Source organism: Microsporum canis, genomic scaffold, assembly GCF_000151145.1.
Source record: "Microsporum canis CBS 113480 supercont1.4 genomic scaffold, whole genome shotgun sequence".
In the NCBI taxonomy this organism is placed as follows: Eukaryota; Fungi; Ascomycota; class Eurotiomycetes; order Onygenales; family Arthrodermataceae; genus Microsporum; species Microsporum canis.
The window spans coordinates 899,762-921,196 of record NW_003299166.1 but is presented as its reverse complement, the minus strand read 5'-3'; the positions used below and the strand labels follow the sequence as shown (position 1 = coordinate 921,196).

The 21,435-nt window shown below is 48.0% G+C and overlaps 14 protein-coding genes across 14 annotated transcripts; 6 read left to right on the top strand and 8 right to left on the bottom strand.

The window, feature by feature from the left end:
* Positions 1-89: 89 nt before the first annotated feature.
* Positions 90-2,245, bottom strand: MCYG_04337 (conserved hypothetical protein; the record flags this gene model as incomplete). Its single annotated transcript, XM_002846554.1, has 2 exons — positions 90-1,489; positions 1,561-2,245. The coding sequence occupies 2 exons, from the start codon at positions 2,243-2,245 to the stop codon at positions 90-92; spliced, it is 2,085 nt and encodes a 694-aa protein (XP_002846600.1).
* A 790-nt stretch (positions 2,246-3,035) lies between these two features.
* On the bottom strand, positions 3,036-3,737 carry MCYG_04336 (uncharacterized protein; the record flags this gene model as incomplete). The annotated part of the gene is made up of 1 exon (XM_002846553.1): positions 3,036-3,737. One exon carries the CDS (start codon positions 3,735-3,737, stop codon positions 3,036-3,038), a length of 702 nt encoding a protein of 233 aa, XP_002846599.1.
* Positions 3,738-5,331: 1,594 nt separating this feature from the next.
* MCYG_04335 (cytochrome c) lies at positions 5,332-5,940 on the bottom strand (the record flags this gene model as incomplete). Its single annotated transcript, XM_002846552.1, has 3 exons — positions 5,332-5,356; positions 5,410-5,504; positions 5,779-5,940. 3 exons carry the CDS (start codon positions 5,938-5,940, stop codon positions 5,332-5,334), a joined length of 282 nt encoding a protein of 93 aa, XP_002846598.1.
* Positions 5,941-7,082: 1,142 nt separating this feature from the next.
* On the top strand, positions 7,083-7,920 carry MCYG_04334 (conserved hypothetical protein; the record flags this gene model as incomplete). The annotated part of the gene is made up of 2 exons (XM_002846551.1): positions 7,083-7,469; positions 7,528-7,920. 2 exons carry the CDS (start codon positions 7,083-7,085, stop codon positions 7,918-7,920), a joined length of 780 nt encoding a protein of 259 aa, XP_002846597.1.
* A 350-nt stretch (positions 7,921-8,270) lies between these two features.
* MCYG_04333 (exosome complex exonuclease RRP42) lies at positions 8,271-9,453 on the bottom strand (the record flags this gene model as incomplete). The annotated part of the gene is made up of 2 exons (XM_002846550.1): positions 8,271-8,882; positions 8,935-9,453. 2 exons carry the CDS (start codon positions 9,451-9,453, stop codon positions 8,271-8,273), a joined length of 1,131 nt encoding a protein of 376 aa, XP_002846596.1.
* Positions 9,454-9,787: 334 nt separating this feature from the next.
* Positions 9,788-10,570, top strand: MCYG_04332 (conserved hypothetical protein; the record flags this gene model as incomplete). Its single annotated transcript, XM_002846549.1, has 3 exons — positions 9,788-9,940; positions 9,995-10,320; positions 10,381-10,570. The coding sequence occupies 3 exons, from the start codon at positions 9,788-9,790 to the stop codon at positions 10,568-10,570; spliced, it is 669 nt and encodes a 222-aa protein (XP_002846595.1).
* A 58-nt stretch (positions 10,571-10,628) lies between these two features.
* MCYG_04331 (conserved hypothetical protein) lies at positions 10,629-11,378 on the bottom strand (the record flags this gene model as incomplete). The annotated part of the gene is made up of 3 exons (XM_002846548.1): positions 10,629-10,925; positions 10,998-11,156; positions 11,223-11,378. The coding sequence occupies 3 exons, from the start codon at positions 11,376-11,378 to the stop codon at positions 10,629-10,631; spliced, it is 612 nt and encodes a 203-aa protein (XP_002846594.1).
* Positions 11,379-12,258: 880 nt separating this feature from the next.
* MCYG_04330 (ser/Thr protein phosphatase) lies at positions 12,259-13,059 on the top strand (the record flags this gene model as incomplete). The annotated part of the gene is made up of 1 exon (XM_002846547.1): positions 12,259-13,059. The coding sequence occupies one exon, from the start codon at positions 12,259-12,261 to the stop codon at positions 13,057-13,059; it is 801 nt and encodes a 266-aa protein (XP_002846593.1).
* Positions 13,060-13,745: 686 nt separating this feature from the next.
* On the top strand, positions 13,746-14,447 carry MCYG_04329 (conserved hypothetical protein; the record flags this gene model as incomplete). Its single annotated transcript, XM_002846546.1, has 1 exon — positions 13,746-14,447. One exon carries the CDS (start codon positions 13,746-13,748, stop codon positions 14,445-14,447), a length of 702 nt encoding a protein of 233 aa, XP_002846592.1.
* Positions 14,448-14,495: 48 nt separating this feature from the next.
* MCYG_04328 (uncharacterized protein) lies at positions 14,496-15,041 on the bottom strand (the record flags this gene model as incomplete). The annotated part of the gene is made up of 1 exon (XM_002846545.1): positions 14,496-15,041. One exon carries the CDS (start codon positions 15,039-15,041, stop codon positions 14,496-14,498), a length of 546 nt encoding a protein of 181 aa, XP_002846591.1.
* A 579-nt stretch (positions 15,042-15,620) lies between these two features.
* MCYG_04327 (OB-fold nucleic acid binding domain-containing protein) lies at positions 15,621-16,524 on the top strand (the record flags this gene model as incomplete). Its single annotated transcript, XM_002846544.1, has 2 exons — positions 15,621-15,783; positions 15,842-16,524. 2 exons carry the CDS (start codon positions 15,621-15,623, stop codon positions 16,522-16,524), a joined length of 846 nt encoding a protein of 281 aa, XP_002846590.1.
* A 164-nt stretch (positions 16,525-16,688) lies between these two features.
* On the bottom strand, positions 16,689-18,955 carry MCYG_04326 (hydroxyproline-rich glycoprotein DZ-HRGP; the record flags this gene model as incomplete). Its single annotated transcript, XM_002846543.1, has 3 exons — positions 16,689-17,677; positions 17,793-17,895; positions 17,954-18,955. The coding sequence occupies 3 exons, from the start codon at positions 18,953-18,955 to the stop codon at positions 16,689-16,691; spliced, it is 2,094 nt and encodes a 697-aa protein (XP_002846589.1).
* Positions 18,956-19,474: 519 nt separating this feature from the next.
* MCYG_04325 (uncharacterized protein) lies at positions 19,475-19,981 on the bottom strand (the record flags this gene model as incomplete). The annotated part of the gene is made up of 1 exon (XM_002846542.1): positions 19,475-19,981. One exon carries the CDS (start codon positions 19,979-19,981, stop codon positions 19,475-19,477), a length of 507 nt encoding a protein of 168 aa, XP_002846588.1.
* Positions 19,982-20,824: 843 nt separating this feature from the next.
* On the top strand, positions 20,825-21,247 carry MCYG_04324 (uncharacterized protein; the record flags this gene model as incomplete). Its single annotated transcript, XM_002846541.1, has 1 exon — positions 20,825-21,247. The coding sequence occupies one exon, from the start codon at positions 20,825-20,827 to the stop codon at positions 21,245-21,247; it is 423 nt and encodes a 140-aa protein (XP_002846587.1).
* Between the last annotated feature and the right edge of the window lie 188 nt (positions 21,248-21,435).

The window sequence follows — 21,435 nt, the reverse complement described above, 5'->3', positions numbered from 1 at the left end:
TGCATAAGCTTCCCCTGAAACTGCTATCAGGTAGACAATCACGCAAGACCGGGAGGGAAACGTATAACGAAGGCGAAGCTGCGTCCTCCTTATTTCTCTTCAATCTCCTCCAGTTCCGGTTTGCCCTCATTTTCTCCCTCCTCATCGCCATCAACTAAGACGCTACCGCCACGCCGATTGCCCGCTCCAAAAACCATCTCCATCAACTTCGCCTTCTGCTTATCCCTCACATCCTTGAGGTATTCATGCGCCCCGTCTAACCCCCTTATCTGTCCATGAATAATCATCTCCATTGCATTCTCGGCTCCCATCGCATCTTCGGATCCACCGCCCCCATGTGCAGATGTAGTACTTATACCGACCAACGGGCCTATACCCATCGCCAGACCAGATGAGCTGTTCCCGCCACGGAGCAAGGGACTGACAAGCTTGCGTCGTAGAGCTTCCAGGTTCGCCTTTAGAGCAAGTAATCTGCCTCTATGGTCCATGAGGAGATGCTTGTTAGCTACGGTGCGCTGTCTGACGCTGGAAAGCAGGCGGCGGTTCTTTTCGTATTTGCGTAGAGCCATGGCGTTAGAGCCTAGGACTCGAGTCCAGAGGGAAGAAAGCAGTTCGCCTTCTGCGCGTTCTTGGGCGTTGGATTCCCGGACCACCGTGCGCTGAAGGTTGAGGAATTGTCGGTCTATCGACTCGAAGAGTGTGAAGAGGGAGGTCGAGTGGGTTAGTTCGTTGTTTATGCTCTCTTCTAGCACAGAGAGTAGCTCGGTGAAGGCATGGGTTAGCGTTAACTGGGTGCGTTGGGAGCGAGTGCGGCCGAATATGGTGGTGATGAAGGCTCCTAGGCGAGTGGGCACGGGGGCAACGGGCATGTCAGCGCTGGTTTCGTTGTTCATCCCGTTGCTGATGTTGGCGGATATCGTAGTGGGAATTGTTTCTAGCACACCTAGACGAGAGAGCATGCTGTGGAAGTTGTCGAAGAAGATGGACGAAAGGGTATTGGGAGGTTGAGATGATAGGGCTTCTAGTTCCCTCCGTGCCCATTCCATGACAATCAATATCGAGTCGATATCTGCGTCGACATTTGCGAAGAACCTCGTTAGCTCTAGGGAGAGCGAATTCAGCGATTGAGATAGCTCGTCCAGCTCTCTAACTATGATCGGCGCACTGGTCATGTTCGTTCCTCGCACCGACTCTGCAAGATCCCACACAGCAACTCCAGTCTCTTGCAGCGTACCAATCTGCTGCACGCCGTTTTCCGAATAGTAAATCAATGGCTCAAATGAGCGCGTGAAGCTTGATAGTTTCACGAGGTCAGGAACCGGCGGTATGGGCGGTGGTAGGAAAAGCGCCCGCATAAATGTTAGTGATATCAGAGCAACGGCGACTGATAGTAATGTCGACGATCTGGTTTGGGTCATGGAATCGAACTTTGCGCCCATATAGTTGAAGAATGCGACAAATGGTTCGCGATGTTGGACTTCAGCTCGGACTGCAAATCGGATATCTAGACGGTCAATAAGTCAAGGTTCCATGTAAGTCTGAAATAGCAAGCCATCTTACAGTTCGTAATTGACTCAGGCTCTTTCTCGGTCGAGCCAGAGACTGGCTTGGAATTAGTTTTATCACCTTTATTCTTTTCATCTGAAGCAGCTTTCTCTGCTCCTGCTTTCGTTTCTGGAGATGGGCTCGGCGAGCGGCCTTTTATGGGCGAATCTGTCGCATTGGGGGGTAGCGGCACGGCTGCTGGTAGTATCAACTCACTTGTTTCCTCCTTCAGCGTTACTGTTGCAGTTGTCGTTGGCGTCGGCTTCTCAGGCGCATCCTCATACTGCGGACTAACCTCCCTCGACCTCGTGCCTGGACTATGCGGCTGTAAGTGTTCTGGTCTAAAGTCTGGCTGGTTGCGCATGTACGGTTGTTGCCTGTACCATGCTGCGCCAGCCATCATGGCTGGATGGTAGCCCAGAGATTGCTGCTGTTTGGGCGTCTGATGCTGCTGATAATCTGGCTTGATGAATGTCGCTCGTAGCCCGGGCGGAGACCACGGACTGCTCGATCGAGAGATGTTTCCATCTTGCTCGGACGGTGACTCTGAAATACCCGAGCGGAAACCAGAATGTTGCGACGGGAGGCCGAAGAACGGAGACCTATGCGCGTACTGTTCTTCAAAGTCTTCAAGTGAGGCATCGAGAGATGGATGGTCATCAAAGACGTTATCCAGATCGTGAAGGGGATCAGATGCCATCATGGCGGCGACGTATCCCACTTCCTTACTTCAGCTATGCGCTGGCTGCTGTATGTAGTCTGTTGCCGCCGTGCTTGCGCGGAGCTAGGAATGTTTCGTTTCACCCAGACCTGGTAGGTGTTTAGAACTTCTACCTGTACCAGTGATGGATTCACGACGATTGATACGTACGTCAATATCGCAAGATCTCTCTTTCTGGAGTCAGACTGATGTTTGCGACTACGCTCGCAAGGTATCTTCCCCTTACCAGTAGGATGTATATATGAACAGCGCAGAAATAGCACTGTGTATGATAACAATAAAAAATAGCGACTGTTGCCTTGCGTAGGCGAAGAGATTGAGAGAGATGGTCGTATCCTTTGGACCGTCCACTGTTGAAGAATGCGATTGATATGATGTGATGCGCTGTTCCGTAGTTTAAGAAACTCGGCTCAGATGTGCCTATAACAGGGTAGCAGGTTGAAGCTAAACGGTTATACAATCAGAGACCTTAAGAGTACTCTCTCTGTCATATTTATTCATGAGACTGGTGTCTTGAATCTTGAGTCTTTCAGTCTTCGTGTTTGGTCAAAACAAGCGCGATCTCGATCTCAACACCCAAGTTTACCAGGCAGCTGGATCGTCAGTCTGTTCGTTTCAATATGGATCGTATATTTTTTGGTCGGCAGTACTTTTATCTCTTGAAGATAGATGGCACTAGTTATGTAGCATCAAGAGTGAAGCCGAAGTAGTCGAAAGTCGTAAACCGAAGTCGAAATCGAGCCGGATACCAGGAACTTGCGTCACGTTATCACGAACTGCGAGAGATCCCCGCCCTTCTCGTCTCTGCAGAAGCTCGAGAAGTGTCGTTGGCCCTCTCTTTGACTCCCAACTGGCCCGGGTCTCGCAGGGTAACTCCGCTGGGCGCATGGTTGGCTGGCAATGCAGGCAACTGACCTGTTCTCTTGGCCAGTAGCAGCTCCCGGTGGCGGTGGCTGGTCCAATAATGCGATAGGGCGCCGTGTTTCATCTTCCCTGCATGTATCTTATGATGTAACTTATAGGCCGGGATTGTTGGGTTGTTGAAAGCTCGCCTTGAACGGTCAAGCTCATCACTATCAGTCTCCGGATTCCTGGACCGATGCCGTTGCCGTTCTCTACCTTGTGGGCCAAGGGAATGTACAAGCATCAGGTGAGATACCAGCCTCGACTCCATTTCTTCTTCTACCTCCCACTGTCGCGGTATCGCGGTTTCTGGCGGGGGTCTTACACCAGTTTGAACTGGAGCAGCGGTGATCGCTAGATGTGCGGGGGCAGCTTTTGATATATGTACATGCCGGTGCCCACCTGGCCGTATAATGGGGATATTATATCGTTCTCTATTCTGGCTCTGGATTATATTCGGTATATCATGAGCGCAGGAGGTTCGGAGGTTCTCTAGTAGAGAGGGGCCGATTCGCCATCCTGAGGATATGCGATATCCCACTGCTTCTGACCTGAAAGCCCGCCTCATCAGCAAACTCTGCAACGTCGATATGGCAAAGATGGAGAGATGACTCTTTCTAGAGCCTCCTGACCATGATATTGACCTTCAGGGTTCGACTACTATCGCGTTACGGACGTGATCGCACTGTATCTGTGTCTTTCGTGTCTCGGGGTCTTTAATCCACCATCGCTTGTAGGCCAGATATCCGGAAGAAACACTCAACTAAGCAGTCTTTTAGAATGCCTCGGTCTTCCTGTATTATAATATGATGTCGAGTTGCGGAGGATTTTATCCTGGCTGTCATGTTGAAATTGCTTGACGTTATGAAGCATGAGATGAAGTTCTTAAACGCTCAGGTCGAACTTCTTCCATGGACATTCTCTTCATCTCCATCACAACTCACGGCCTGAGATGATGGAAAGACATCAGAACTGCTCGGTGCTGCTGAACGCCGTTATTTCCTTAGAGAAACCGATTTAAGAGACCCATCTCAGTCACGTCCGGCTTGCTACGCTACAGGCGTACCACCAGCCTCTACCTGATATCCAAGTATACCATCATAGTAGATGGACTGGCTACGCAGCAGCTCGGAAAATCCATATTAAAAGAGATCAACCAAGGTCATCCTCCCAGGATTCAATGAAGATATACCGCCGCGAGTCCGTGAAGGTCCGTTTTTACGGCTTATGGCACAGTTTCAGACTAGCAGATATTCATATACAACATATGAACGATTACCTGTTGAGTCTGATTAAAAGGAATATACCCATACTGGTAGACAGGCTGAGGGGAATTACTGATTGCATGCTCATGATGTTGTCCATCCGGGTGACGAACTGTTGATTAGATGCCAAACCGGATAGTATTATGATTTACTACCGTGACGGCCCAGAGACAGTCGAGCGCCAGAAGGTTACTAGTAGAGGCATATTGTCTTGAAATGACAGCTAGCGTTTCCCAGGGGGGCTCTCTGAAGATCAACTTAGCAAGCGCAGTGGCATATCTTGTTTGCTACCGTAGTATTCCATATTTAGAGGATGTTTTATATTTTCCCTTCAGCTGTTTGGCTTCTATTAGGGTATTTACCACTCTTATAGAAAAACGCTAGATGTGGTGAAGAAGTTGTATCCGAAGAGATGGAGTGTAATGCATTAGAGCATTCGCAGTTTACTAGATGATACTAACCTCGTAGATATATATGTAGTTGTGGAAGGCATGTGAAGAGAGGAGAATTAATATATTCGTCTTGTCATAGCAATGGCCAGAGTACCAGAAGTCACATCACATCAAGAGAAAGCAGTCATGTTACAGGAAGAAGAGATAGGAGATGGAGAAGCATTCCCTTGATCTATCAAAAGGTACAGGTACTGTGAAACAACATAAAAAACACAACGATAGTATGAAAAATGTAAGATCTAAGTGAGAAGAAGGAAATGATCTTTTGGTGGTATTGGTACATGTCGCCTCTATTTTCCTGGATCCTCGTAATTCGTCCATTCCATTTTTTGGAAGAAGGATGGTGGGAGAAGCAGTGAAATATTAGGCGGAGACGGGAGATGGGAACGTTAGATGGTACAAGGGAGGTGATGGCGTCATGGGAGTGATGTCAGGTTTGAGAAATTTATTTGGTGTTCTCCTCGAGGAAGCTGTGTGGTGGTTAGATACGAGTTATAACATAAAACGGAGAGAATGAACATACGTGATCAAGTCGTTGCGGTCCTTGGCCTTCTTGAGACCACCAAAGGCCATCTTGGTGCCGGGGATGTACTTCTTTGGGTTCTCGAGGTACTCGAACTATGCAAGGGTTAGAATCTAGCTTGTCTGGTAGAACGGTAGTATAAACGTACAAGAGACTCGTGGTCCCAGGTGACACCCTTTTCCTTGTTGGCGTCGGTGTAGGAGAAACCTTCGACCTGGCCAGACTTGCGGCCGAAGAGGCCAAAGAGATTAGGGCCGACCTTGTTGGCACCGCCATTCTCGAGGGTATGGCAGGAAGCACAGCGGGTCTAGAGAGGCATGTTAACTTGGCTCAGTTCCAGCGTTAAGTGATGGAGTAATTGTTACTGACCTTGAAAAGACCGGCACCCTTAGAGGCGTCACCTGGAGGTTTGGGAGGTTTGTTAGCTTTCTCCTTTTCTAGTTCTTGTTGTTTCTGTAGCTCTCTGCGCTTCTCATCCTCAACAAGGCCATCAATGACACTGAGTCCCCAGAGACCGCAGGTTGAAGACATCTTGTTGTTTTCACAGAGCAGACAGGGCTTAGTAGGAGAGAAAAGAGTACGGCTTGAAAGAAATAGTGAGAGGAAGCAGAGATATATCACTCTCGCGGACTGATTGCAGCCAGCAGGACAGGACAGGAGGTTAACCATGGGACTGTCACAACCCATGAGCCAGCCTTTCACTCCATCACTGCTTCACCACAGAAGCCGCGACTGCTAGCAGCAGCAAAGTGAAACAAACAATGGAATAATCCTCATCTGACCCTTCTCATCGCCATCCGCTTATCTCTTCTATTGTTCTCGAAGCTGTACCGAGCTCTTTCTCTCTCTCACTGCCGTTGAAAAAAGTGCCAGCCAAACAACTCACCAGGAGAGTAAGAAGCAGCACCCTTGGCCATTGTGTCTGTGGATGTGTGTAGGACGGGAACGAAAGGATCGAGGATAGTCCAAAAGGCGTCGATAAGAGGGTATATAAGAAATTGTTTGGTTTATAAGTAAATGCAACTGATGAAGAATCAAGTCGAAGCAAGGAAAAAAGCTGGAAAGAAATTAAAAAAAAAAAACGTTTTCCGTTGTAGGGGCAGAAGCACGTGATTCGTACTGATGACGGAGGAAGCAGGTTTATGGACACGCTGATTGGCTGAGAGTGGAAGCTGGCCAATGAGAGAAGAGGCTTAGTCAAACACTTGGCGGATGACGGGAAGAACCGGAGCTTGCGGACCGATATTTATCCGGCACGTGGTATAAAATTTGACAATGAGGATGAAGACGGGGATGAAGACGGGGATGATAGTTGGTGAGCAAAAGATAAGAGAAGGGATATAGAAAGAACTGGAGCTACGTGAGAAGAGTATAGAAGGGAGCTCTATCTAGCTGCCGTGAAGTTGTCTGTTGTTATCATCTTTGGTTGACTCTACTCAACATAGCTTCAATGTAGCACTAATACAGCTATACACTTACATATAATATATGAGTAATACATCGGCTTGGTCTTCTCCTTTGATATCAAAATATTCAGCCAATCAACTTAAAGTAACTACACATCACGTGATATAAAATTATCAGATTTCTTCGTCTTCAAGATGATGATATGAAGGAGAGATCAATCTCTAATTCCCCAAAGGGCAGCAGAAAGGGGAAAGGGAGACTGCACAATGACTACTCCATCCTCTATACCACGCTTTCTCCTCCCGCGAGGAGGTCTCTCTAAATCTTCACTCGAACGCATTCAAGCTCCACGACGAAACCGCATCCAGCCCTCTCTACTCCGTCGTGTCAACTTCTCCTCTTCTCCTGCTACTCATGCTACACCTACAAAGCCGCGCGTGCTGGAGAAACCAGACAAGTTTCGTCCTCCATCTCACCCGGCCCGTCGAGTAGTCAATCCCAACAAGATGCCGAGGAACTACCCTGGCCCTGCACCCACGCCGAAGGAGATAGCAGAACGCAAGACGAAACGATACCCTAACATGTTCCCGCCAGAGGGGACGGTGCTGTATAAGTTCCTAACTAACAAGGGGATTCACGTCTGGATATCAATGGTAAGGTTCTGGCATGCATCTATTAGGGCTCAATTGGGAATGTTAACAGTGCAAATAGAGCGTTCTCTTCTCCCTTGCCTATTTCACTTGGTCGACGAACTTTAAGCGCACTTCGCCTTACGCACATCTACTACCAGGCTGGTCCCAGCTGCTCTCGAGTCCGATAAGTACTATATCGCAGTTCTTCACTGTGATGAAAATGCACGCTGAACATACCACCGTTATATCGAAAGAGAAGCGGAAGCGGATCGTAGATGATATCGACAAGCGCAAGGAGTATAGGATTGCCCATGGACTAGAAGAAGATGATAGGGTAAAAGCTGATGATGCCGAAGGCACTGAGGCGGTTGACGGGTTAGCTTTGGTGGAGGGCGCAGGTGACGTCAAGGGCGTGAGTTCAGAGGGGACTCCGTCCATGAGGAAACCCAAGAGATGGTTGGGTATATGGTAAGAAGTGGGATATGCTTTTTCTCCCTTAGACTAAGGTTGGGGGGACCTGAACCTCTCCGTTGTATAATATGTTACGATAAAGCATTTTTGGCGGAATTAATTCTGTTTGATCTTCTGGTGAGAATAATATATCCACTCTTGTCTTTATGCCTAGCGCTTGGGGTTTGCCTGCTAGATATTCAGCTTCCGTCATAGTCGCTGATCTTCAAGGTCTGGCTTTACATGGACCGCCTCTAGGCTGCTGCTGGTATCCCTAGGCGCATTCTGACGCCTTTATCCTTTTGGCAATATGCCATTCCAGCTATTGCCTCGTTCAATTTCAGTTATAACCCTTATCTATTGCTTCCTCATTTAATCCACTTCGACCGTCTCCAGCCCCTCCATGACCTCGTCACCCACACCACCAGGCTGGAGAACCGTCTTCACAATCCTCGAAACAACATCCCTCTTCAGCCCGCCACGGCGAGGAGTCCAGACTCCAGCTCCCTCCCCATCGCCGGTAGTCATGTTGCTGCTGTCAATGCTAGTAAGACCCATGGTGGCTGCATTGATTGCATCCGGTACTCCAGGGTGTGTCATACGTGCGGGTGGATCAATGTTTCGAATCGCCAATAGCTTCAGTCCACACGGTTCAGACGTCTGCTTACTCTCGTCACGAGCAACTGAGACACAGAACACGGAGTCGGCTACTGCAATCTCCTCCCTACTCGGATCAAAGATAATATTTTGCCCCACGGAGATGACAAGAAGCGATATTGGAGGGCGGAAGATGTGTTGTGCTGGGGAATTCTTTGATGTCTTGCGGGGGTATAGATATTCGGCTGCATCCCAGTCATCGTCGAACATTGGGTCTTCTTCATCTTTCGATATGAGGCGCGGGAGTTTGGTAGATAGTAGTGCGAGATGTGTCGTTAGAGATAGCAGTGGGAGAGGGTATGATAGTGGTGGAGAAAGAAGTAGTACCTAAACGAACGTTAGATTGTTGACCTTTGCGGGATGAGGGCAACACACTTACGTCAACATAAACCCTCCAGTGCCAGCCCTGGTTAATAACCAGCCTCTCTTTCAAACCGCCTGACCCTGAGCCGGACTGTATGAGCCCTTCCCTCATCATCTCTGCCAAAAAGACGGGTAGAGGATCGTCGTCCCGCAAGCCTGGAATCTCAATGGACATCTCAACCCACGACCCCGAGCCTGACACCTTTATCTTTGTCCTATTTGACTCTTCCTCTTCCTCTTCCGCTTCACGTTCCTGCGTAGCATTCTGTTCCAGCGTGCTCACAAACACAGTCTTCTCCACCTCTGCCTTTACTCCAACAATCGCTTGCGTTCCATCGGCAAATCCTATGCGCGCGCTACCATAGGCGTTTGGTACAATATTTGTTTCCGCGGCTAACGGCCGGAATTGTGTTGCAGAGCGGCCATCGGGTCGAATAGGGTTTCGGGGGTATGAGAGGGATGTGTGAAGGTAGGATAATTCCGCGGGTGAAAAGTTGGAGACTTGTAGGGTAGAGCTAGACGGTGCGGGGGCCATCTTGGCTGTTTATGTGAATCTTGACTTGTTAGCTATACCCTGGCTATCAGACAGCAGCATCATTAGAAGAACCAGTATATAGTGTCTATTAGAAAATGAGCTATATTAAATAAAATACAAAGTGGTGCTGGAAGAGCCGCAATTTGATAATTCAACTCGTAAACTCAAATATGGATATACTATTTTCCTCATACCGGAAGCCTGTTACTCAGCACTAGCAGCGCTTATGTCCACCAATAAAGAACGGTAGTCGCTAGGCAACGATAGATTCATCCTATTTCTACTCTTTAATTGAATCAAATATAAATCAAATATCAACCCCAAGGCGTATAGAATGGCCTGCCAAATTCTCAGCGGATTTTCTCTAAGTGAGGAACTGGCTGCGGCCGTCTCCGAACTTCTCAGTTCGCGCAACGTCCCAAATGCCTTGTGGGGCAACTTTCTGCTCATTGTTTATGGCATACCATCTCTCTCCAACGTGAGCTTAGTATACGTTTGACCTTTACCAGCAAATTATAGCGCTGATATTATTTATTCTTAGGATATTGGCTTTGTGATACCGGATGATAAAATACCTACTGCACGGAAGATAATCAGCAATAACACAGATCTAGATGCCTGTCAAGACCAGGACTGCTCCATTATCTGTCTTGGAAGTCACCCCAAGCCTAAATTACACTTCCACCTTCAGCAGAAGGATTTATGCATTGCATTTTATTCACAATCATTCGTTCTTCCAAATATTCACGACATGACAGATTGCGGCAATGCCTTCATCTCTGCCTCCGACCCATGTCTCCCTCGATATCAACTGGGGTATGGGAAGGGGGCTTTCTCTTCTAAATATCAATCTGTCCGCATTCCATCGCCAGCCTGTTTTACGGAAGCCTGCTTAAAAAATTTTGTGCTAGCCTCTCAGGAGGGTAGCCCTTTCCGTTCTCATGATAGCTACTACATAAGCTGGATGGCCTATATGCTCGAGTATGTTCATCTTCGGGGTTTTTTTGATTTATCGGTGTTGCCAGGAGCAGAAAGGGAGTTTCTAGAAGATGTATTATTGAAAGGTAATTGTTCGGTGGCCGCTGGGAGAGAAAAATTAATGGCATCTGATATTTGAGGTTTTGAAGATACTGTATATCGATCAAGTTCACAAATTGGATTGCTACTTGTTGCCATCAAAGCTGTAAGGCATTTTCCCACCAGTCTGCGCCCCAGGAGCTGAATTTGATGACGTCTTCAAGTCCACCTTGAACAGCCGCTTTCTGGGCGGCAGTGAGAATAATTGGACCCTGTTTTAAAATAAAATCGGCAATAGCTTTGGCATCCGAAGCAACCTGAGCACGTTTCACGGGAGTAGGACGCATTCCGCAGGTATTAATCTTCAAAGCTAGAAGGTCCTGGGGAGATATATACGGAAGAGCGTCAGGGTTGACCATACTGATGGGAGTGGCCGCAGCGGGCACAAATGCAGACTTAGAATAATTTAATGTCAGAATATTTAAGACCGTTCGAGTGTATTTAGAGGAATAGTGGGTAAGGCATACCTGCCAGTCTGGGGTGAAATCAACCTGGATTTTCTTCCCTCCAGGGTGGTTGTATACGAATAACTGAGCAAACTCTGCAAATGGAGAGTTTGGGAGCTGGAGCAATTTGCTCTTCACAGCCTGAGGAGCCCCCGAAACGGTGATCATGAAATCCACGTCCTACTACACATTTGAGAATGAAAATTCTAGACAAATTAAGGGGCCTCTTCGTTTCCTATTTCTCACCTCAGTTGAACGACCCCCAGGAAGATGTTTCCACAGTGCCACGCCTCCGATAAGGGCAATCTTTGCATTGCTGAACTCCTGATTTTGTTTCAAGTAGCTAATTGCGGTCCGAGCAGTGTCTTCCAACTCTGCGAATGTCGGATGTGTCTGAGCCATTTTCAGGGAGTATAGATATAGATACCGGATGAACAATGATCTTTGGAAGGTAGAAATTGAGGGAGTAAACCTGCCACAGTCTGTCGCTATAAATACCCATTTAAGGTGAGGAATAACAGCATAACACAGGAAAATTAAGAAAGGAGAGTGAATGTATAGGTACCTCAACCCATGCTCGGACTATTATAAATTAGTTTGGCCATTGCTCTTCTCCATGCAACTCGGGGGTGGCTTGGCTGGGTATCATTTTCCCATGACCGCTATAAATGCCTAGCATGCAGTACATATCCATGTCGCAATTTAGCGAATGCAGCACTGGCCTATATTTCCCTTGGTTTGGTGACTCATTTCAACAAGGCATTCATGGGTTGGTAGGATGGCCTGCATGCATTGATTTGAGGTATCTGACAAAGTCGGGGCTGGATTTCTAACGCATCGTAATGCATGAACTCTGCCATCGGTCACATCAATACACCCCGGAATAGTAGAATGATTGGCTTGTTGGATTTGAAAAGGGGGGTCAAGGATGGCTTCCGCAGGCAACAGCCTCACCCCAGATGATCATTTTGTGGAAGTTCAAGGAACAGGTCAAATTCTAGGCAGCAGGATTACACGGTCATCACTGATTTGCAGGGGCATGAGGGGAAACTGGGACGTTCCTTGACCTGAACGATCGGCTGTTTTCACGTAGTTTGGTGTCGATGACTTTGGCTGTCCTCTGTAGTTGTTATCAGTCGAGCGCCAAGGTTGAGGCGAATAAAGAGGGGATTATGTAAGTTGATGGAACTTCCACCAACAGATAATCTATAGCATCTCTAAAGTGTCGTTGCTCACTCATACACGCTCCGCCTCTCACAAGTTTATACTAGGCACCGTCGTTATGGATATCCAAATTCTCTCTGACCTGCACTTGGGGTCTCCCTCAGGCTATGATATCTTCACTATTCCGCCAAAAGCCCCCCATCTCGCTTTGCTAGGTGACATAGGCAATGTGCGCGACAAAGGATTCTTTCCCTTCATCGAAGCTCAATTGAGGCGATTTCGAACCGTCTTCTTCCTCCTGGGCAACCACGAGCCATACCATTCCACATGGGCAGAGTCGAGAAAGCAGGTCACCAACTTTGCACAGCAGATCAGCCAGCGCAAATCAGAGGGGCTCGGAACGTTTGTGTTCCTAGACCGTACGAGATACGATGTATCCGCTGATATAACAGTGCTGGGATGCGCACTATATTCGCATGTCCCTACACAACATGAAGCAGCAGTTAGCATGGGACTGAATGACTTCTTTCGAATCGACGATTGGTCAGTACCGGAGCATAATGATGCTCACGCAGGGGATCTGGCATGGTTAAACGAGCAGGTTACTTCCATCACTTCTTCAGAGCCAGGAAGAAAAATCGTCATTTTCACCCATCATAGCCCACTTGCTGGGGATGCAAGGGCTGCTGATCCTATGCATATAGGAAGCCCTATCAGCACGGGGTTTGCAACTGATTTGACTGGCGAAGAATGCTGGAAGAGTCCAAATGTATGTCTATGGGCCTTTGGACACACGCATTTTAATTGTGACTTTACCGTCGAGTTAGAGGGTTCAAGGAGGAGGATTGTGACCAACCAACGCGGATATTACTTTAAGCAAGCAGAAAATTTCAACATTGAGACGGTGACAAGTGTTTAGATGGAGAGCCTGTGGGCTAGAGAGACTGCCATTGACGTGGGATGGAAGTAGTTCCTTAATGTTATGTATGCATAGGTTGAAACGAACTTTGACAGTAATAGAAGTGGAGGTAGCAACAAGACTATCCCCTAGTTCTAAACATCATTGAGCAGGCACCTATCCCAATGATTCCTATATCTTGTCACATTTAAGACATTCCCCATTTTGATGTGTCCCAGAACAACTTTATACCTTGAACGGACGGTTTACGTCCATGGAGCCAATTAGCCTCACGATTGGCGCTGTTAGCGTATCACCAGCACTTATCTGAATATTTCAGTTATTTCCGACTACCAAGCCTTTCTATGACAGCTTTGATCTTCTGATTTTGAAATTAGGCTGCCAAAAATAACGGCTTCTCACACTGGGAGAAGTTAGTATTCTGATCGGAAGACAACACTCCTAGAAAAAGCTTTTCTTATGAGTGCAATATTATTATTAGTAGTATAAAAGCTTTGTATCGATAACATGGGCTGTTAGAATCGAGATTGTAGAAGAAAGATCGATCATTGGTGGCTTTATATTATGCATATCACGTGATTATAATTGCTTACTAACTATATACGTCATAGGCTTTTGCGTGTCTAGCGATGAAAAAGAGGTAAACAGCTTTGCTTAAACAACAGATACAGCGATAAGATATAACAATGTCTTCCTCCCACATGGTCCCACTGTCAACACATCTACATTACCTCTCCCAATGTCTCGAACTAGCCTCTCAGTCTCCCCCTAAACCAACTAACTTCCGCGTGGGTGCAATCCTACTTCTTCGCCGCTATCCGACCAGCGATGATGCGGAGCTCAAAGAAGAGATACTCTCGACAGGATACACCTTAGAGTTACGCGGAAATACCCACGCAGAACAGTGTTGCTTTGCGAAATTTGCTTCCCACCACGGTGTGCCGGAGGAGCAGGTCGGAGAACTTCTGGAGAAGAAGCGTGCGGAGGAAGGCGGCGAGGCGCAGATAGAACTATACGTCACCATGGAGCCGTGTGGAAAAAGGCTGTCTGAGAACAAACCGTGCGTGGAACGTATAATCGAGACGAAGAGCCAGCAGGATGGGAAGGGCGGCATTGACAGGGTATATTTTGGAGTAAAGGAGCCAGGAACGTTTGTTGGTCAATCCCAAGGCTGTAGGAAGCTTGACGAAGCTGGGATTCAATGGAATCTTATCGAGGGGATGGAAGATGATATCTTAAAAGTTGCTACGGCGGGACATGAGAAAAAAGAAAAAAACGGAAGAGTGGACGAAGCTGATCAGACGGTTTTGGTTGATAGAGCCGAAGAAGAAGCGCGCAGAGGGGAAGCGATTCCAAGAAATCCTAAAAAGAGAATGATGGAAGTGTAGCCTCCGCGTCTTTTTTCTTTAGAGATTTTCATTACGGATCTGCCATATTCATAATATAGCCAAAACCGTCACTGCAAGAAATGGTACAGACCAAAGGCCACCAAGGCTCTTTTTCAACACACTCGTTCCGATATTTTTGACGCTCACATTGAAATTATTCGAGTTATGATTCTCTGCACGTGAACTCCCACTGACACCTACTCCTGCATTCCCACTTCCATTGGCTTGATTAGATTGGGAAGTTGAGTCTGCTGGTGATTGTGCAGCCGGTGCCCCAGGCTGAGAAGGTGATGGGCCTAGAGCTGGGCCTAGAGGATCGCGTATCCACGGTGGATCACAGTTTGTATCCGGCGGGCAGCAGGCTGGCGCGCCACCTCTTTGGTGATAGCAGATGGACGGAGCAGGGCAATCGATTTTTTCATAATCCGAGTGATTGCATGTTGGGTCTCGCGCGGGTGCTTGTGGATGGTATTGGTTTCCATTTATTAATATATCCCTATAAGATAGTGGTTGAGAGGCGTTGAGATAAGGGAACGCGGCTGAGACGGTTGCCTGGAGCAGGAATAGGTAGAGACAGCCTTGGAGGAACTCCATCGTGTATTTAAGGAAAAATGTTGGCTGGGTATAATGTGGAAAATGATAGATTGGCCTCAACTTATATTGAGCATACCGAACCTTTCAAGCTGCCTTTGGGCGAGCGATTGATGTTGCGAGGCAAACAAGAGCTCCCACATGAGTCCGACTTGGCCTTTGAGCAAATAAAGTAGATGTATCATGATGATATAGTGTTCTATGTATGTGGATTGGCATAGCTAGAGCAGCAGATTGATAGCATGAATCAAGTATCAGGGAACGGAGCAAACTTTCATCTCATCAGGCCAGACCCCCTATTGCATGCTGACCTGCAGCAGTTGATCGTTTTGTTTGCCGTGTATAAAGTGCGAACAAGGCAATATGCCGGCTGAAGACAGATTCCCGTTTGCTCTTGATCATACTACGCGCTTATATACAAGATAATTTAATCACGTGCTTTCGCGTCTTTATTAAACGCCAGACGCGGATTTTTAGCCTCAACTCTCGAAAAGAATGCAAAAGAATTCAGGTCATACATCAAAAGCCAAACGGAGCATTATATATCCTTCTGCGTCTTTATAGCGTTGCGATAATGGCCAGATGGCACATGGCGCGTCGAAGACATCCGAGACACATCCTTCCTCTGATGACGGCCTTACCTTCTACCCGGCATACTGCTACAAAGCCTCACGCACGCACTTCGCATGGGTAAAGTTGAGCGCAGTAAATGTCCATAGACTGGTTCGTCGCAGCGGATATGAAGGTACGATATACCACGGCACTGATGAATTACAGAATCAAGAGCTAAGACGATTACACAGGACAGAACATCTATTTCTACAAAAACCACCCGATACAATTCATCTGTCTGGCGGGTATAATTGTTTCGCGTGAAGAACAGACTCGCAGAACAGTATTGACGCTGGACGATAGCTCCGGGTCGAATATTGAAATCGTATGTTCGAAGAAGCTAGTAGAGCAGCCGGGATCGGAATCTCAGCGCGCTGTCGAGGCTGGGGCAGTTACGGGCACCGTGTCCGCCCCCGCGGTATATATGACGTCTACTACCCATGAGCCGATAGATATCAGCTCTCTAGTGCCGGGCGTAATAGCCAAACTGAAGGGGACGGTGATATCGTTCCGGAACATGAAACAGCTTCATCTCGAGCGTTTTGTGCTCCTAACGGATATGGCTGGTGAGATACAATTCTGGGATGAGCGGACGCGGTTCTTGGTTGATGTGCTTAATAGACCCTGGCACTTGTCTGCGAGGCAGATAGAACAGCTGAGGATCGAGGAGATTGGTCTAGAGGAAAAGAAGATGAAGAAGGCACGGGTCAGGGAGAAGGATAGGGCAAGGAGGGAGAGTAAGAGGGCAGAGAGGGAGGAGAAAGACTACGAGAGGATTGTTAGGAGATATGAGAGGGAAGAAGATGTGAGGAGGACTTATGCCGAGAGGTGTAGGGAGATTAGCGGAAGGTTTAAGAAGGCTGGAAGGAGATAATTAGGTACTATTCTTTTCTTCTCTTCTCTTTTCTTTTTTTCGTTCATACTAATAATTAATTAGTTTACAGATTGTAAGTTAAAGGAAAAAGAAACTGATAAGAGAGCAAGAAAGTGAACATCCATCTGTCGTTAGTATTAGTTCACGTATATATGGAAACAGATCTACTGATATTCCCAAAACTTATCATAGTTGGATAAATGGCCTCGACTTTCCCCTCTCCTCCTCCCTTTATCCCTATCTGAGGTTGGACTGCGGTAGAACTCCTCATCGCTGCCCCATGACCTTCGACCACGGTCCCTGTCCCCTTCCCAATCCAGATCTCTGTCTCTATCTCTGTCCCGCCCATGATGCCGCTTAGAGTCATCATAGGTATTTGAATGTCCATGCGAGTGGGAATGGGGATGTGCGTGTGCATGTCCGTGATGGGAAGTAGAGTACTTGGAGTCGATATCTGAGCGTGAACTCAACAGATCATTATCATCATCGGCGTCGTAGACGACAACGTGCTGTTTCCTGTTAGAATTAACTCCGGAACTGGTGTCTGGGTGGCGTGAGCTCGTACTGGCGGTAGTACTTGTGGTAGGATGTGGGCTCGTGTCCTCTCGATGCCCTTTGCTCCATCCTGACATGCTGTATGGTTTGCGCTCCCGTTCGATGGGCTGCACTGGTGGCGCCTCTGTGTTAGCGCTAGCAACGATAACATGGTCATCATCTTCATCAGGGGCATCCTCGACTGTAGCGGGTGGTGGAAACTGTTTATGCCGTATATCTGTGCTTCCCGGCCGTGATGGAAGACCGGTCGATGTATTATCCACGCTTGACTTGGCGCGAGGATGGCGTATACCAGGCCCTCCGAGCATACCCTGCATTAATTCGACATGGCAGTGAGTAATAATCCATCGATCAAGGGTCTCCTTGATATCATAATCTGCTAGTTTCGGGAACAGTCGCCTGGGTATTTCTTTGGGGAACCGTTCCTTTTTATCATCTGGGTTACTGATAGGCATATTCTGCACAACACACTGAAGGCGCTCGAACTCTCGCTCTGGATGTGCTTGAATCATCATTGACATCCAGCGTTCAAAGCCGCGGGGAGTCAGGCCGGGAAGGTCGGGACGCTCATCAAGCTCGTTTTGGATGAGGTGGTGCTCTATGCCCAATGAGCGGTAGAGACGAGAGATGGAAGATGTGCGGTTATCAAAGATGTCTTATCTATGGTTAGCTTTTTCCTTTTTGGCAATGAAAAGCAGCGGGTAAAAATGTACCTTGCCATGGGTATGTGTCTGAAGGTACACTGTGGTCACTGTAAAACTTTTGCATTTTCTCGGACGTGATGACCAGAGTATTGCCGGGTGGATAGTTTTCAATCTGCGATGTATTAGCAAATTTCCAATTGAATTACATATTTATAATATGATTAATGTACCATATGCAGCGCAATGCCCCGCAAGAGCTGCCCGGTCCGACTGGTAGGCAAATCATCCTTATCAAAAAGTGTCCCCCATATCTTCTCTAATGTAGTCTCGTCCGTGGCCGTCGAAAGCTTGGAGGGCCCCTTGGAACGGGTATTGCCTTCCTGAGCGCTATTAAACAAGCCGAAAGAAGAACCTCTCGCTTTCTCTACGCCGGGAGAAGTGGGTGGTGGATGAGCACTGTCATGATTTTGTGCCTTGGAGCTGTTGTACGCATTTCCATCAACCTTGGACGGGATAGGGGGAGGATAAGTTGACTGAGTTGGCGCATTAGAGAGGTCAGGTTGTCCTGAATTAGGGGGTGGAAGCGGTATGTTCGGGCTTGTGGTGACACTGGGACTGAGAGCATTCGGGTTCGGACTCTGTCTGTTGTAGCTTGAACTCGATAGAGCGGGAGTTGGAGGCTGGTAGCCTTGCTGTGAAGGATGTTGAGGAGGCGGCGGGGGAGGAGGAACGTTTACTGTATTCGCGGCCCTAAGCTGTTGTATAACTGCTGCTGTGACCTGTGCTATCAGGTCTGGCGATGGATAGTTTGGGTCAGGTACCGGGGGAGGTGGCGGCTGCTGTACTGGTCCCGGCCGTGGAGCCGTGGTTGAAAACGGTTGTTTCAGAGCATCTCCGTGTTGGGGAAGATGGCCAGTAGGTGGGGGATAGAAAGTCGACTGCTCGTGATAGTCTGTTCCTTGGTATGGTGCTTGCTGCGGCTGTGGCTGCGGTAGTGGTGGTGGTGGTGGCGGGGGAAGCGCAGCTGGTGGTGTATCCTGCTCGACTGGATACTCTCCATACGATGGCTGCAGGAAGCCAGGATACGCTGCATTCGGGCGATTGTTACTGTTGATATTGCTATTGACACTGCTACCGTTGCTGTTGGCTCCGTAGTTGTTGCTGGTGCTGCTGGTGGTATTGGGATTGAAACCAGGCGCATCGAACGAGCTGCGGTACCCGTCGTACGCCATCTTCTCGTTCGAAGCAAGCAGCCACTCGCTACCGTCTCTGGTCAGCGCATGTCGAGCATCTGGCAAGGCAGAATATCAAGAAGATGCCGGACGTTGGGCTCGCAAGAGTCGCAAGTCCAGGTTTTTCTCTTGCGGCTCATCTCGAGGCTGTGACGTCGTCAAGTGATCCCTCGTCATGTGCTTCTCTCCTGCTGACTCACCCAAACTCCTTTTTCTAACGTCGCAGCAACTTTGCCAGCTTCATACTACGACGGTACAGGCAGATACGCCCGACTTCTAGCCTGTTTGTTGGCAGTTCCCCTTAATAAGTATAGGGAAACGTGGGACAATCACTTATACAGAGTCGTTGACATATTGTTATGATGAGGGTATTAAGGGTAACTATGCAATGAATTTGGTACAAGCTACATACTAGACAAAGGGAAGAAAGCTAATCATATCACTAGATTAAACTAAATGGTGTTTCGGTTTGTATGGCAGCGATTCGACACTTTGCACGGAGTAGCTTGACCAACGACATCAAGGGCTAATAGGGTAGTTGATGATGCTGAAGCGTTGATAGCGCGAGTTTCTATCGGGCTGTAGTGTCAAATAGAGATCGGGATGGCTATCGGAATCGTTGTTTGCGACTGTCCATACCAGCTTCGGGTTTGTGGCCGGAGAGTCGATCGATGCAAACCGGAAGAGAGCTTCACCAACGTACTCGAACTCGAAGATTGAACCGGTACCCGTGGTGGTCCTTGCAACCGCTCCGGCTTTGGGTTCGTTGAAATGGATGTAGAGATGGCCACCCACAACATCAGAGTATTTTCGTATGGTGTGCCATGATTTGATGCCCTGTGCGACCGCTTTAATGAGCCAGTAGTAGTTACTTTCACCGCCTCGAAATACAACCCCGTCGTGGTGGCTGCCCCCAAACGTCAGATTAAGTCCGAAGACTACATCGTTGACGGCGAAGTTTCCGAATAGGCTGTCGGCGGCGCTGGCCAAAGAGGCCAGGAGAACAAAGGGCAGAGGTACATGCATCTTTGAGGCGAGCAAAACGGGAAATGAATAGAAAACCGTGTATCCGTAGAGCTTGAAGGAGAAAGATTCGATGATTGCCTTTGGTACTGGCGTAATCGTTGACTATCTATATATACTCTATAAATATGCATATTGTTCCATACCCTGCCAGCATAGGGCGTTCGGAGCTATGAATAGCAATAACAGGGGCCTTTATTGACATTATCCGCTTTAAGCCATCTATGTGTAGATACAAAGTAGTATCTATACAGGCTTCTTTTCCAATGTTGTTGGCTGTAGAATGGTTTAACTCGGTGATTAGTACTGGGTATAGAGAAGTCGAGGCCGAGATCCAGCTTTTATGGCTCATGGTTGTGCTTTGTTGGATTTTATATGCATATAACTTTAGTTGGTTAGTTATATACGAGTTTTCCAGGGCCATTCGGCTTAAATGGTAGGACACATGCAGCCGGTAAGCTGATACCAACCGACCACGGCCTCTCCTTTTTTGCCCACATTAGGTCATTTTTGTGTTATCATCTAGTAACCGGCTCAGGCCACATGTGATTGATAGTAAACAAAGTATTATGTAGCCAGGGGATGGGTATCTGCGTTGATAGCCAGCTCTCGGGTCTTTTGCAAATACACCACACTGGTAGCCGTTGGAGTGTATAAATGTACAAGTATAACCCGCCCCCTCGAGGTAGAAGCACAGCTATAATCTCCATTGCCCTTATTGCCCTTGCAACTAGCTCATGATCCCCAAGACCTCCGCTGTCATGCACTTCATCTCTATATTCACTGGCTGCCTCTTGGCTTGTCTGGCCACCGTCTCCGCTGACGAGCAGCCCATCCAATGTCACCATGACCGATGCGCTCGACGCCAGTGTTGTATATATCAACTTAGACTCCTCGCTCGGCAACGGCGTTGTCACATTCAGCCGCAATGCAACGCAGCACTGGTATTTCAACACCTTTGGCGAGCCTCTGTCGGGATGGGTGGTCGTCCGAGATAGCAACAGCGGGAGATTTATCCATTTCCCACAAATCGAAGACGGCGCAGTCGCAGCCGTGACCGAAGCATCTGTATCAGGTGGCAAGATTACTTTGTCCACTCGCAACGGGACAGTCACGATCAGTTCAGGGGATCTCAGCGGGAAAGGCCTTTTATGGACAGTCGAGCCGTTCAGCGACCAGAATCCAACCCGAGCCCTAAAGCTGAGGAAAGCGGCCGCAGGTGCGCATCAGATCTTCAAGCTCGATAAGCTGCCTGAGCCCCGTCGATAGTAAATAGCTAGACACAGCGGGCGAGCAATCTTGACTTGGAGACTTTTGTGTTGTTCGTCTTTATCCCGGACCAGAGCTTTTTGTACTTAAACTCGCCAAGCTCAACTAGGCTGGTCAATTTACTCCTTTTTCCCTTGCCTTTTCTACTTTATATATATCAGAGATTGGGTGCTACTATGGGGTATATT